We start from the raw sequence: 14,568 nt of genomic DNA on the forward strand, positions 1-14,568 counted from the left end.
CTTAATCACATAAAGTTGCCATGGTTCTTTGCTTGGCAGAGGAATTAAAATCCCTTAGTGACACATTCACAGTGTAAAACTATTAAATACAGAGACCTACAGCCATTAAGGGAGCCATATTCCAGATTGTTCAGTGTCTCCTTGCTGTTACTCTGGGAGCTGCGCGCGCTCCTCCATTGGTTGTTGTCCTGACCCCCTGATCGTGCTTTCATCTCCTCCTTTAGGATCATCCTGCCAACTCCCTGAGTGATGAAAAGAATAAAAATATCAGAAGACTGTTAAATGAAAAAAGAAAAATAATAACACTTGCATAAAGAGGAATGGTGACAAAGTATTTTGATTTATGAGCCGATAAATAATGACTAAATGTGATTATTCTTGTCATACAAGGTAGAAGCATTTAATTAACTCGCTCATTAAATATTAACACCCACTTAAATTATAAAAGAAGGAAGCATTCTTACTTTCTTACCTTGTTTATATTATGATTCAATCCATCCTCTTCTCCTCCGGATGAAAACCTCCTCACCCTGGAGACTGGAGGTGGGATGGCGGGAAGAAGAGGAAATGAAAGGTAAATGGTATGTCAAGTGAGAAAGAGGAAAAATGCAAAATGGTTCTAAAAAGTATTGAATTTGGGTTTGAAGGGGGTTGGAGGAGGTTATTACAAATGCTTTTTAGAATTCATTTGCAAAAATGTTGAAATCCGTGTAACGTTTTCCCTCCACTTGACAATTATACACTTCTTTCCGTTTATCTATCACATGAATTGGTAAGTAAATACACTTTAGTTTCTGATTATAACATAATGAAGTGTAAAAAGGGTCAAGGGTTCTTTAGCAATATGTTGCAAAGGTGTAAGAAGGATAGTTAAACTGAAGGAGATGTACCTTTCGGTGAGCCACCATAAGGAAAATAATTGGAGTCTGCATGATAAAGGCTGTTACAGTTAGAGGTGGAAAAGCGGCTGGAATTGACCAGATTCACATTCATCTTACTCCTATTGGTTGGAGTGCCAGGAATGTCTGACAAAGAGACAGAAAAAGTAAAATACAACATGCATACTTTCAACTTTTTCTTTACTCATACTGTTCATATTCAAACAAAACTGAAAAGGGAACTGGGGGCAATGATTTTGCAACCCATTTTAATTACTTTTATCTTGCAGTCTCTAATGGCACAATTTATTATCAGAAAAACCTATAACTTTAAGGATGGTATTGGGAGCTATCGCTGGCATTTTGTTTTTTAGTAGTAAGTCTCAGTGAAGTAATAAGAAAGATTAGAGAGGAAGTGAATGTGACAGATGGCAAAGGTCATGTGTTGGTTTAAGTTACATCAATGTGGCATGGTAGTGTTTGAACAGTCCAAAGATACAAAAATCCCTTATCACATGCATTACCAACAGGCTTTATATTTATTTGATTACAATATTTTGCCATAATGCAAAAAACGCTTTGCAAAATGATTCAAGCTGCAAATTTAAATTCATCCATTCAACCCAGATCACAAACTGCCAGCTCAGACTCAAGAGAAAGGTTTGTCAGCACTTTGGAGCACGGCGTAAATCATGCAGAGGAACTGTAACTCTGAAGGCCGGACTTCTGTGCATGCTCTGATGGATCACGTACACACTCAGTGTTTGGCAACACTTCTTTCAGTTAGTTTTACCTTTTAAATCACCTACTGAATCTGTAATATAATTTTTAATTTGGCAAGCACTGTCAGTTTTCTGCCTCCTTAAGTATCTGCTTTTCTTTAGTTAAGGTTAATTAGGCAAAGTCATCAGCAGTCAATGTATGATGTTAAAGCGATGCGTGTTGTAAATCTTTAATATACATGTTAAAATATTTAATAGGGGTGTAACAAGAACTCTAGTTTGATCTGGGATCACAATCAGTATTTTTTTGTAAGAATACATCCAAAATCATTTAATTAAAATATACATCAGTATTTTTACAACCATTTATCTCCACATTTTATGAAAATACTTAACTAAAGCAACACATAAACTGATAATGGTTTAAATATGTGGCTATAAAACGGTTTACTTACAGGTTCAAATTGGAAGTAGGAAGGAATGAATTGACGTTGACGTCACAGTTACAAAAGCCCATGGAAAGTCTACACTTCTTGGAAATTATTTGTGTGGCAGCATTGTGTGTAAAGAGTAAAATAAAGAAGGAATTATAATTATATATTAACGATTTGTGAGCGCTGACTTAAAAGCTATCTGGACTGCATTTGATCATCTCTAGTTCAAAACGTAAAATGCTGGTGACACCTGAACTGGATTACTTCACACTGAACAAAACATTTATTTCTCATTATTTTATTTCTAAAATGATCTACAATGCAATTGGACCTATGGCGGCATGTAACACGCAGCAGGTCTTGATGTGGTGCATCGTATGTGTGTTATTGTGTAAAAGTGTGAATTGCTGTAAACATTCCTACTCTCTGACTGAACTATGGACTGTAGGAGTTATGTGTAATATGGAAATTACAAGAGCGTTTCAGTGGTCTCAGAACATCCCAGAAGACATATCAAGATCTCCCTGGCTTGTTTTTGGGCCTGGAAAGTGGCACTGCCAGCTGCCCTTTGCAAACGTGCAGAATGGGCCTGGTAGCCACTCACCCCTGATCCTTTTGACCAGTCTGATTGTCCACAAAACTGACGACAGCAGGAAACGAACAGAGACTGCAACCCTCAGAGACTGCAGTTCGATTATTATCATGGAATCCTTGCTGCATCCACTCATTCCCGATGCCACTGTTCAGCTAACAGGACGCAGTCTGCAATGCTTCATTACAGCCAAGGAGGAGGACTTTGCATCTATAAACATAATGGCTGGAGCACTAACAGAATTATCTATATCCACTGCCGTCTTTACCTAGAGGCCACAATCATATGTCGACCCTTTTACCTGCCCAGAGTGTTAGGCTTAGAGCAACGGAGGAACCCAGAATGCAGACTAGCAGGCAGCATGACGGTAAGTGAAAAAATATTATTTAATTAACAAAAACTCACTCCAGATGAGGCAGGAACAAAACTATAAACGAGGACCCGCGGAGACTTGGGCCTGGCGTCTGGCTTGGACCCAGGCAGGTACCGCGGAGACTTGGGCCGGGCCCGAAGAGACTTGGGCTGGGCCCCAGGAGAACTGGGGCCGGACCTGGCCCCTGGAGACTTGGACTCCACAGACAGGAGTCTGGGCGACCCTTGGAGTCAGCGGCCTGGTGGCTTGCCACGGTGCATCGAGGACCCTCGGAGCTCCGGGCAGTCAGGTGAGTGACTGCACAGGGGCAAGTCAGGCGTGGAGTTCACGATGCCTGACGAATCCTCGGAGGCTGAATCAGTGCCGCCAGAGACAGGAACAGAGCCGATGGGACTGCCGGAGACAGATGCAGCGTCTGGGGGACCCTCGGAGGCCAGAACAAGGACAAGCTGCTCCTTGAACCCCTCAGAGAAAAGGTTTGATGGCGCTTCCTCCTCGAACCCCTCGTCTCTGGATTCAGAAGCCAGACCGAGGACAAACTGTTCCTTGAACCCCTCAGGAACAGGGTTCAACGGTGCTTCCTCCTCGAACCCCTCGTCTCTGGGTTCAGAAGCCAGAATGAGGACAAAACTCTCAGTGGCGTGAGCAGAAGCTGAGGTGTCGACGAGACCCTCAGTGGCGTGGGCAGGAGCTGAGGCGTTGCCGAGACCCTCAGTGGTGTGCGCAGAAGCTGAGGCGTCGCTGACACCCCCGTTGACTTGAGCCGAGGCGTCCCTCTTACGACGTCCTCTGCGACGTGAGGAGGAGGTTGTGGAGGACTTAGGTTGTGAGTCAGGCTGTGAGTCAGGCTGTGAGTCAGGCTGTGGACCTGGCGTGGACTGCTCAATAGCAGCGCTCTGGAGACCTGACGTGGGCTGATCTGCAGTAGCAGTAGCACCGTTCTGGAGACATGATGTGGACTGAGCTGCAGCATCGCTCATGTGGCTTGGTGTGGGTGAAGGAGGACGGCAGTAAAACTGCCTTACTGTCGTTTCATAATCCCTCTCCATCTACCTGATCCTCTCCATCAGCTCAGGAGAGGAATACACGAGGCTGGTCGTCCTGAAGCTTTTGATTTGGCGTGCATAGAACCTTAAGCGCTGCTCCAACTTGTCAGGTGTTGCCTCAGAACACCGGGCTAGAGCGAGCGAAGATGGCATGGGCGGAGATGCAGCGAGCCTGGGAAACTGTGCTGTGGCAGACGAAGATGTGGGCTTACTTGCTGCAGCCCTCACGTCAGCTGGCAGGGAAACCACCTCCTCGCCAGCCGAACCACAGGAAGGTGCTCTGCGCCGACGTTTCTTGCGGCGGGAGGAAGATGACGGTTTTGCTGCTGGTACGGGAGCAGGAAGGGAATGTCGGAGCTGAGGCGGAGGGAAAGAACAGCCCTCTCGAACTCCCCGGCACTGGGCCGCCTCACGCTCCATCTGCTCCAGCAGCAGTGGAGACGGCAGAACCTCCAGGTCCATCGGCAGATGTCTCATCGCTTCCTCCATCTGCTGCTGAAATCAGCGATCCCTGGCTCTCACCTGCCTACTGTCCGCGAGGTCCATTTTTGGCGGAAACATTCTGTTAGGCTTTGAGCAACAGAGGAACCCAGAATGCAGACTAGCAGGCAGCATGACGGTAAGTGCAAATGGATTTAATTAACAAAAAAAACTCACTCATAGAAGAGGCAGGAACAAAACAATAAACGGGCAGGCAAGACAGACATGGCATGATCCAAAAAACCAGACATGAGCATGATTTGAAAACAAGGCATGAACATGATTTGAAAATGATTCCGCGAGGAATAAACAGGACAGGTGTGTATATATGGAGCGTGATCCAGGTGTAGCAAGGAGACAGATTAGCTTGGAGCAGGTGAACCGATTAAAGTTAACAAACAGAACATAAACGTGGCTGGAGCAAAACACCGAAGCATGATTCAAGAACTTAATTGTGAAACAGACCAACAAAACCCAGAGACACCCACAAATCATAACACAGAGAGCTCACTTTCGCCGTTATAGTAATACATCCCACCGAATGCTATTGCAGCCCCCTCCCTACTGTGTGACTGCATGACCAGATGGAGCTTTTATTGTCACAGTGGACTTTAAGAAGGCATGGTTCAAATCTGTGGCACATCTCGAGGTCAAGACTCACAGGGAATGTGGCAAGGTATTCAGTACCTGACGAACTACAAGGACAGCCTGCTGAGTGTAGTTAATGCTGATACCACGCTAGCAGAAGAATTAAACCACTTCGTCAACCGTTTTGTCACATTCATATCTCCTTCATCACTAATCCCTCATCGAATCACTGGTCCTCCAATCATCAGGTAAGGCGAGCCCTGTCAACTGTCAACACACACAAAGCTCTGGTCTGGACCGAGTACCGGGTAAAGTCCTACAGGCCTGTGCCAACCAGCTAGCTGGAATCTTGACAAAACTTTTAATATATCCCTGGCTCAAGTTGAGGTCCTGGCCTATCTGAAAGCAGCCACCATCAGCAGAGGGCAACAATAGCAGGCCATATTGACTACAGACCAGTGGCACTGTTGCTTGTAGTCTTAAAGAGGTTTGAGAAGCTTGTTCTCCAGCACTTCATGTCCTACCTTCCCAAGAACTTTAATTCACACCAGTTCTCCTACAGGCTGAACAGAGCCATGCCGGACACCATCATCTTTGTTCTCCACTCTGCCCTCAACCACCTAGAGCTCCCAGGAACCTATGTCAGTAGGCTCTTTGTCAACTACAGCTTGGCATTCAACCCCATCATCCCTGTCATCCTGGTAGAGAAGCTGGACTACCTGGACTCCCCCCCCCCCCTGCAGCATTCAGATTAGTGGGGCTCTACTTGTTTGCAAACAGCAAGATATATATTTCTGGCAGAGTCTATAAAGGCTTTCAGAAAAGAGATTTGTCTGATTACTCCCCTTTCGAGATGTGACATTTCAAAGCTTTCTCCCTATCATTAGGTGAGTAAAATAGAAGTATTTTGCTGCGAATTCAATACAACATATTCATGAATCAGCAAGTTGGGCAGAAAGGAAACCTTATTTTGATAATAAAAGGCAGAACACTGAAAGACATTCACTAACCTTGTCTCTTGTAGATGGGGGGGTTTCTGTAAATGTTGCTTTCTTCAGATGCTGAGAAAAACAAAATGATAGTTAGTGGCTCACAGCAACTCTTACTTTGAGAGGAAAATGATCTTGTATGTACGGTGTACACATTTACTGTAGATGTAACAAACAAGTACTCAGGGTTCCTACAGTCAGAAAAATTATGGAAAAGTGTGGAATTAGATTTGAGTAAAAGAATGAAAGAGCATAGAAAAACATTTGCATGTACACAACCTATTCCTTTTCACATTGTTTAAATATTGTGTCCAGCCTTCAGTCTTTCTTTCCTTCCTTCCTCATGTCCTTCCTTCCTCCCTGCCTTATGTCTGACCACTCTGGAAATATTTTATGTAAATTCACTGAACTATTGCATTTTATGTTCTAAACTGAATATAAAGGACCAAGATCTCTGGAAAAGCGAGTCTGGAACGTATAGGAATCCTGGATGCAGCAAAGATGCTGCTGTGCGTCCAGACAGCCTGATTGGCATGCAGAGAGGATGCTTTAAACAGCTTTACAGCTCTCAATCAAAAAGAGAGGCAGATGGCAGCAAAATAAAGAAGAGGGAAGAAAGCAGTTCAAGGATGGAGAAGCTAGAAGAATCTAAGAATGGATATTAGGAAGAATTGGGAGAATCCTGATCATTGTTCTAGATTCACTTGTACTGATGTGGGGAAATCCCCACATTCATATGTCACAATAAATCACCACTAGTTTTTTGCTATAAATAAGCAAGTGTATTCAACTGGATGAACAGAGAGGGCCACCAATCCAACGTTAGAGCTTTAACTCCCAGCAGACCATGCTTGCTAAATGCGTGCATGTGGAACTGTGGAGCACTTTGGATAAAAGCATGTGGCAAATATGTATTTTTGCTTGCTCTTGTAGTGGAGGAGGAAACGATTGCTGATGCAGGGCTGGCCAGCATGTCCAAACAAAAACTAGAAGAAGAATGTAGCATACAGAGATGGGCTGAAGAGGGAATGACAAGGCGAAATCAAATGAGAGGCTTGCAGTGAAAGGATGAGGCCTTTAAAAGGGAAATGAGCCAGGATAAAGTGGATTTAAAGGTGAAGTTCAGCATTAAATTTATAAAGTGAAAGGTTGATGGAGTGTGGAAATTAAATTATATTCCATTAGCTGGTAGATAGAAGTGGTCACAAGCCACTCAAGAGCTCTAAATGTGTAAGATTTCCCACTAGAAAGACAAAAGAGGACCTAAATCTTGTTGGTGTGCATTTGTATTCAAACCCCTTAATTATGCTAACCTTAAACGAAATCCAGTACAACTAATTGCCTTCAGAAATTACCTAATTATTAAACATTGTCCATCCGTATGTAATTTCATCTCACTATAAATGTGGCAGTTCTCTGAAGGCCTTAGAAGTTTGTTAGAGAACATCAGAGAACAAACAGCAGCATGAAGGCCAAGGAAAAAAACATACAGGTCAGGAATAAATCTGTGGAGATAGTTTAAAGCTGAGATAGGTTATAAAAAATATCTGAAACATTTTACAGAGCATGGTAAATCCATCGTCTGGAAAAGGAAAGTATGCCACCACGGCCAAACTACCTCAACATGACAATGTACTTAAACTGATATGCAGAGCAAGGAGAACATTAATCAAAGCAATGAAGAGGGTCTTGGTAACTCTGGAGGAGCTGCAAAGGTCCACAGCTTAGTTGGGATAATATGTAGAACTATTAGTTAAGGACTTCATAAACACTCTGCAAGAAGAAAGCTCTAGTTGAAACAAAACCATAAAGTTTCCCATAAGGCATCTGGGGAACACAGTGAACACGTGGAAAGAGGTGCTCTGATCAGATGAGAACAAAATAAAACATTGCACATCACCCTGAACAAACCATCCCCATCTTTGAAACATGGAGGTGGAAGTAGCATACTGTGAGGATGCTATTCAGTTGTGACAGAGAAACTGGTGTTTCTCTGGTGGAGTTGATGGAAAGATGCAATACTGGAAGAAAACCTCGTAGAAGCCAAAAAAAGACTTTAGAGGTTCACCTTGCAGCAGAACAAAGACCCTAAACATAAACACAGAGTTACAATTTAATAGATAAAACCAAGGATACTTCATGTGTTAGGTGGCCCAGTCAAAGTCCAGATCTAATGCCAATGAAGAATCTGTGGCAAGACTTGAAAATGGATGTTTAGAGGCAATCTACATCCAAAATGACTGAGGTTGAGCTGTTTTGCAAAGAAAAGGGAGCACAATTTATTGTCTCTATACTGGAATAATACTTGTGATTGTAGCACAAAGTAGATTCAGGGGGGCTGAATATAGACATTACACACTTTTCAGATTTTTAGAGGTTGTAAAAATGTTGAAAACCTTGTATTATTTTCTTTCCACTTCACAGTTATGCACTACTTTGTGTTGGTCTCTCACATAAAATCCCAATAAAGTGCAGTGGAGTTTGTGGCTATAATATGACAAAATGTGAAAAAGCTCAAGGGATATGAACACTTTTGCAAGGCACTGTACCTGTAACCAGAGTGTAAACTTCAAGGGTCTTTTTTAACAAGAATTTGCTCTACCTTTTCTGAAATACTTTGCTCCGGAGTTATGTTGTTTTTGTTTGTTACATCAAAATCAGTATTAGTCCTACAGTTCCACGTGTTGGGTGCAGGTTTGAACCTCAAAATAACAGGTAAAAAAACAATTACAGCTGGTTATAATCAGTGAGAAACACCATAGTAAAAAAATTCTTTTGATTTCAGTTTAAAGATGATGATAACATTTTTACTCTGCTCTGGTTAAAATTGAAATTACAATATGTTAATATATCTAATTGAAAGGTATAGTTTCATAGTCTCTTCATTTCTTGATTTAAGAAGTGTTACAATTCCAAAAGTTCTCTCTGAAAGGATATAAAAACAAAAAGAATAAGAACAGGACCAGAATATTTGGCTTTCTTTCTTTAAATGGGAGTTTCATTTTATTGGAATTTCATTATTTTTTGAATGTATATGTATACCAGTATGCATTATTTAAAGCTTCATGGTCAGAGAACAAATAATTTAAAATGTTTTTAACTGTAATTCACAAGTTAATGTTGCCTTTTACAAACATGTCAACTGTAGTTTGGAATGCAAATGGGCTCATTCTGTGTTGTAAACAGTTTCGGAGGTCAGGGCAATCAGAGCCTACCTGGGACATGGAAATGCTTGGGAACTTGGAAGGTGGAGGTGGTGGGTGTGGTACACCTGGGCTCTGGCTGAGTGTAATAGGGTGAGCTCCTGCCGCTCACATTGCCTGCAGTCAGCCCAGGCAAGCAGTGACAGAACCCAAAGCATTGATGGCCCAAACAGAAAAACAGAGACTAATGAGACACACAAGGACTCACAATTTGATGAGTGTGTAAAGTCATATATGTCTGCCTGTGAGGTACTGGTCACAATACACCTACTGAAAGAGGTGTTATTTGTATTGCCAGGCAGGGACCTCATTTTCTCTGTGTGCGAGTGTTAGTCTGGATGGGCTCGTTACCGGGGAGATAACAATGCAGCGGGGATCCTCCGTGGTGACTATGAGCAGGAGACTCTGTGAAGGCAGAGGTAGAGGAAAGCCTCTTTCTCAAGTCAACGCTGTCCAAGAGATCCTGAAAGCAAGCATAGAAAGAAGTTTTCTTTCAGTGAACTTCCCAAACTTTCCAGGATTGTTCACAGATCTAAAGAATTGCAAAAACACTGAAAACAATTTGTCCTTCATTGTAACAAAATATCACACTGAAACATAAAATCCAAGCTTATGCTGAGCACATTTATTCAGTGGGTATAAATTTTGGAAATAAATGTTACACTGTTTATGGCTCCCCTAACAATTAATAAAACAAATAAATAAATGTAGAATTTTTATCATAGAAACATTACTTTTATAACTTCAAGAAATATCACTTCAAGAAATATGAAAGAACATAGACATTTTTCTTAGCCATTCTTCAAAATCGGAAAGATGAGAAAACATGCTATTCAAGATGAGTGTTGTATGTTGATCTCATATCTGCTGCATACAGGTGTATATGTATCTTTATAAGTGAGGAACTGGCTAAGTGAAAACACCTCCTTGGCTAAACTTGTCAGGGATTGTTTTCTGTCTGTGCGCTCTCTCTTGTTTTCCTGGAGTGGCAGTGTCACATGGTGGGCAGAGCTGAGCTGCTGAGTCCTGTGCACCTGCACCTGATCAGCCTCATCACCGGAGCAAAAGAGGAGCTGGCTGCTGGTCATTCAACACCAACTATCTGGCTTCACTCTCTGGCTCCTTTCTGATAACCTGCCCGGCTTCCAACAAACATCAAGCATATACACGCTGCCTCTCACATGGACAAACACCTCTGGACTCTGCTTACATCTCCCCTGGTCTGGATTCATCACTGCCAACAGTAAGAACACTATCATTTCTCAATCATTCTGCATGATTAATTATCAATCCCGCTCACCATCAACCCTCTTTGGATCAAGCTCCTTCCCGGCTGAAAATAAACTGTTGTACTTTTCATTGTCTTTTGAGTTTTTCTGCATGTGGATCAGAAAGTGGCTGAAAACTATTATAAAACTAGCCCATATTAACATTAAAAGCAGCAATTATAAAGTTTAAACAACTTAAACTGTGACAAACAAGTTGGGATAAATTTGTCTTACCACACACAATGTGGAGGATGGTAAGGGAGGTAAAAAAAATATATATATTCAAACCTCACTGTTAGAGAACTGCAGCAAATGTGATTTTAAAAATAAATAAATATACAGCAGCTTTTGGAGACTATTACAAGAGAAATGGTATCATTAAAATGAGGGTTTAACATAAAACAACTGTCATAAAATCTGTATAACACCAAACATATTTGGAAATTAAAAAATACAGGGAGGGAGATAAAAATGACAGATAACTATTGATAATATATAAATTGAACTAGTATATAAACACATTTCAGAGTGTAAAAAGGGACTACAAAATCTACTGGAAACCTAAAAAAAGATGTAAAATAGAAATTAGCTAAATGTGTTGCAGTTATGAGGAAAACAAAACATACTGGATCAAAAATCAATAAATATTCTGTATATTTCACTTCCTTTTCACACGGGATCCAAACATTGGTTATAATTCTTACAACCAATAATAATAATATTAAGAATATTAATGTGATCCGATCATTTGAGATCATGGAGGACAAATGGTTAAGGTACTTACATGGGAGTATGGTGATAAGGAGCCCAAGGACTGGAGAAGAAAGACAATAGAAAATTATAAACATTGTTATTCTGAATCAGAATTATAGTCCATCTCCTTTTTGTTAAACACAATATAACTTAGAATCAACAGTTTTACTTTTTTTCTGTGTATCTGTGTGTGTGTGTGTGTGTGTACCCGTCCACAGCTGTTTCTCTCCAGAGCATCTTCTAAGAGCTGAGTGTGTGCATGGTCAGCCTGAAAAGGGATGATGTCTGGCTGCTGGATGTCATATATGGTTTTGACACTGGGCAGAGCCTCCAGCTGCCTATAGCCTAAAACATCAGTGTCCCCCTGAGACTGTAAGAGAAACAGAAGGACGCACACACACACATTCACACGACACTAAGTACAGATGGAGTCCTAAATAGAAAACCAGAGGTAAGGGTTTTATTTAAATACCCATCTTATATGCCTTGCATATAGAGACACACAGGCAGTTGGACAGAGTGAGATCATTGTGTCAATGTGAGTGACATTTGAATGACAGCTGTAACATAGAAAGTAAAAGATGTAACCACTGCAGCTTTGATGCAACCATGACAGCAGTTACTTACACAGATGAGCCGGTGAGGGGAACCAAGGAGTGGAGAGGAACCTGAAGGAGAAATGGACGCAGTCTCAGAGGTTCGTCTCAGCTGGTGGGCCAAACAAAAGAGCAAGAGCATGAACATGCAGGAAGTTGACTCACACACAGCCAGTCAATGTGATGCAGTTAAATGTCACCACAGAGAATTATGGTCAAGCACAAATACACCTGTAAGGTTTAACTTATGTATTTTAGAAATACTTTAATTATTAAAAACATTCTGTTATTAATACTTACAATTTTTTATTTACACATATGGCCATCCAAATACACTAAAATATATTAATTCTTAAAAGAAAAAGAACCAAAACACACATTTTAAGCTGTACCAAACTCATCCACTGATTGTCATATTGTGGGGTTGAGTGTAGGACCAAAGCGCAGAGAAGGACGCCGGGAGCCAGACAAATGGAGGTAACCTTGAGATTTATTCTTGCTTACAGACCAGGGGAAAACAGCAGTATATCAAGCTCCAGCCACAACATAGAATACTAGATGCCAGGAGACCATAATCACAAGCAGGACAGAACCAGGAAATAGACCAGGACAACGACCATTGACTAGGAGAACGACCAGGACACAGTGGGGAACAAAAGGAACAACAGGGTTTAAATACAGTACAGCAGGGGGGAACCAATGGGAAACGAGACCAGACAATCAGGGAGAACAAGGAACAGGTGTGACACAGACGGCATGGAGACAGAGCAAAACACAAACAGACTCAGACACTGGCTGGGCATGACACTGATTGTTTGTTGTCGGTCGTTGTAGCTCAACCACTTACATTTCACATTTCAAAGACACATCTTTGACAATCTCTGACAATCACATGTATCATGTTTACTGCTTCATGGCAGGTTTGAAAAGCTCAGTAAAAGCAGGATTTCAGTTCGGTGGTGTGAAGCACTCAGGTGTCTGCTAACACAATGGTAAATATAAAAGACAATAGCAATAACATATATATATATATATATATATATATATCTATATATATATATATATATATATATATATATATATATGTATATATAGATATATTCAATATTTGGGATTTTATGAGTTGTACCAGAGTACATTGCCCTGTTAGAGGTTAAAGAACTGTTGTTGCCTTTCAGTCTGGGAAAGGCTAAAGGCTTAGTTTACATCTCTCACTTTACAGTAACAATGACTGTTTGACAATTGGAGAACATTCACAACAGTTGCTAATCTTTCCTAGAATGGACATTCCAGCAAGTTAATCTGAAGGTCAGATCATGTGATGCTTGTAATACTACAGGGATTACAAAAAACCCAAAAGCCACTGTGCATCTCAGATTATGAAGGTCTTCTTTAGCCAGCTGAATGCCGAAGCCTAAACTAATACACTAAGAAAAACACTGTATAGCAGAAGATAGCTTCCTCTCCTCAAACAGAATATGGCAGTAGAGCTTAGGCTTAAAAACCCTTCTCTAATCAAAGTGGACGTCTGCCATGTTTGGCAAAAAAAATAAAAGTACATTAGCACAACTGCCTCTTATTTGGGGTGTAACGGTACAAACATTTGTATAAGAATTTTCTGTATGGGCTTCGCACCATGTACCAGAAGAATACAGTTTTACATGTACAAATGCAGAAACTTATAAACAAATATGCATTTTAACTTCTTTAACTCTGCATTCCTCCCAAAAATTTAATAATGTAGCACATAATGCCAAAGTAAAACAAAACAGCACAGAGAGCACAGACAAGTCAGAGCCTATGGACACCCCACCATCATTACTGTCTGCTTTTTGGTAACATTATTTGTGAGCTGCAGATATGGTGGAGAAAGAAGGGGAGATCAAATAAAATCTTTTACAATTATAAGGAAGATAGCTCTCTTAATTTTAAACTTATTTACCCACTTAAAATTACATCGAATACATGTAAACCTAACTGGTATGATGAATAAAACACATACGCACAAAGAAAAAGCCTGTGGACTGGAAGTGGATGATTTTGAGCTTGATTGGCCCTGACGAGTTATTTCCAATCAGTCAAAGCAACATACATACAACTCTTTTATTAGGGCCACACATAATAATCTATATGAGGACTCATAGAAAGTTAATGTTATTATTATTATTACATTGTTATTAGTTCATGATACAGACAAACAAACTACTGTGGTTTACAAAGAAAAAACAACACATTTAGGCAAAAAACGAACAGAAACAGAGAGAGAGAAGAGCAGGGGGTTGTTGCAGGTATTCGGAGAATCACTCACCCTCAGTTTTCTCTCCAGACGAGCTGCTTCTTTACACATGGGGTGCCAAACCTCCGAACCTACACATACACAGAAACACACAATTATTCCCCGGTTAGATTTGTTTATTGTGTGTGGGCAACAGCCATACAGTTTTATGGGATCCTATGAGGAGCAGATCAACCTCTCTCGAGTGCATCAACATAAATCAATCACACACACACACACACACACACACACACACTGAAGAGACAGGCTTTGTGTCTTTGGAGGCAGTTTCTATGGTCTGAGAACAGGGCTTGTAGCTCTTTTGGCTTCCTTGCAAACACACAGACGAAGTGAAAGATAATCTTTAACAC

General features: G+C 41.1%; 1 protein-coding gene across 7 annotated transcripts in view; it reads right to left on the reverse strand.

The window, feature by feature from the left end:
• The window catches only part of LOC124876658 (actin-binding LIM protein 3-like), an 87,897-nt gene that overhangs the window by 22,926 nt on the left and 50,403 nt on the right, over positions 1-14,568 (reverse strand). For 3 of the 7 annotated variants that reach the window (XR_007040348.1, XM_047379601.1, XM_047379600.1), the window contains exons 8-17: positions 14,231-14,289; positions 11,954-12,034; positions 11,535-11,696; positions 11,358-11,387; positions 9,657-9,768; positions 9,318-9,422; positions 6,124-6,174; positions 891-1,025; positions 473-537; positions 101-242 (exon numbers count right to left, since the gene is read on the reverse strand). Coding sequence is in view for 6 of the 7 variants with exons in the window: in XM_047379601.1 (XP_047235557.1) it covers positions 101-242; positions 473-537; positions 891-1,025; positions 6,124-6,174; positions 9,318-9,422; positions 9,657-9,768; positions 11,358-11,387; positions 11,535-11,696; positions 11,954-12,034; positions 14,231-14,289 (942 nt within the window). In the remaining variant the exon portion in view is untranslated. The remainder of the gene's footprint in view (positions 1-100; positions 243-472; positions 538-890; positions 1,026-6,123; positions 6,175-9,317; positions 9,423-9,656; positions 9,769-11,357; positions 11,388-11,534; positions 11,697-11,953; positions 12,035-14,230; positions 14,290-14,568) is intronic. The other 4 variants (XM_047379604.1, XM_047379602.1, XM_047379603.1 and 1 more) reach the window with 4 other exon arrangements.

Source organism: Girardinichthys multiradiatus, chromosome 11 (assembly GCF_021462225.1).
Source record: "Girardinichthys multiradiatus isolate DD_20200921_A chromosome 11, DD_fGirMul_XY1, whole genome shotgun sequence".
In the NCBI taxonomy this organism is placed as follows: domain Eukaryota; kingdom Metazoa; phylum Chordata; class Actinopteri; order Cyprinodontiformes; family Goodeidae; genus Girardinichthys; species Girardinichthys multiradiatus.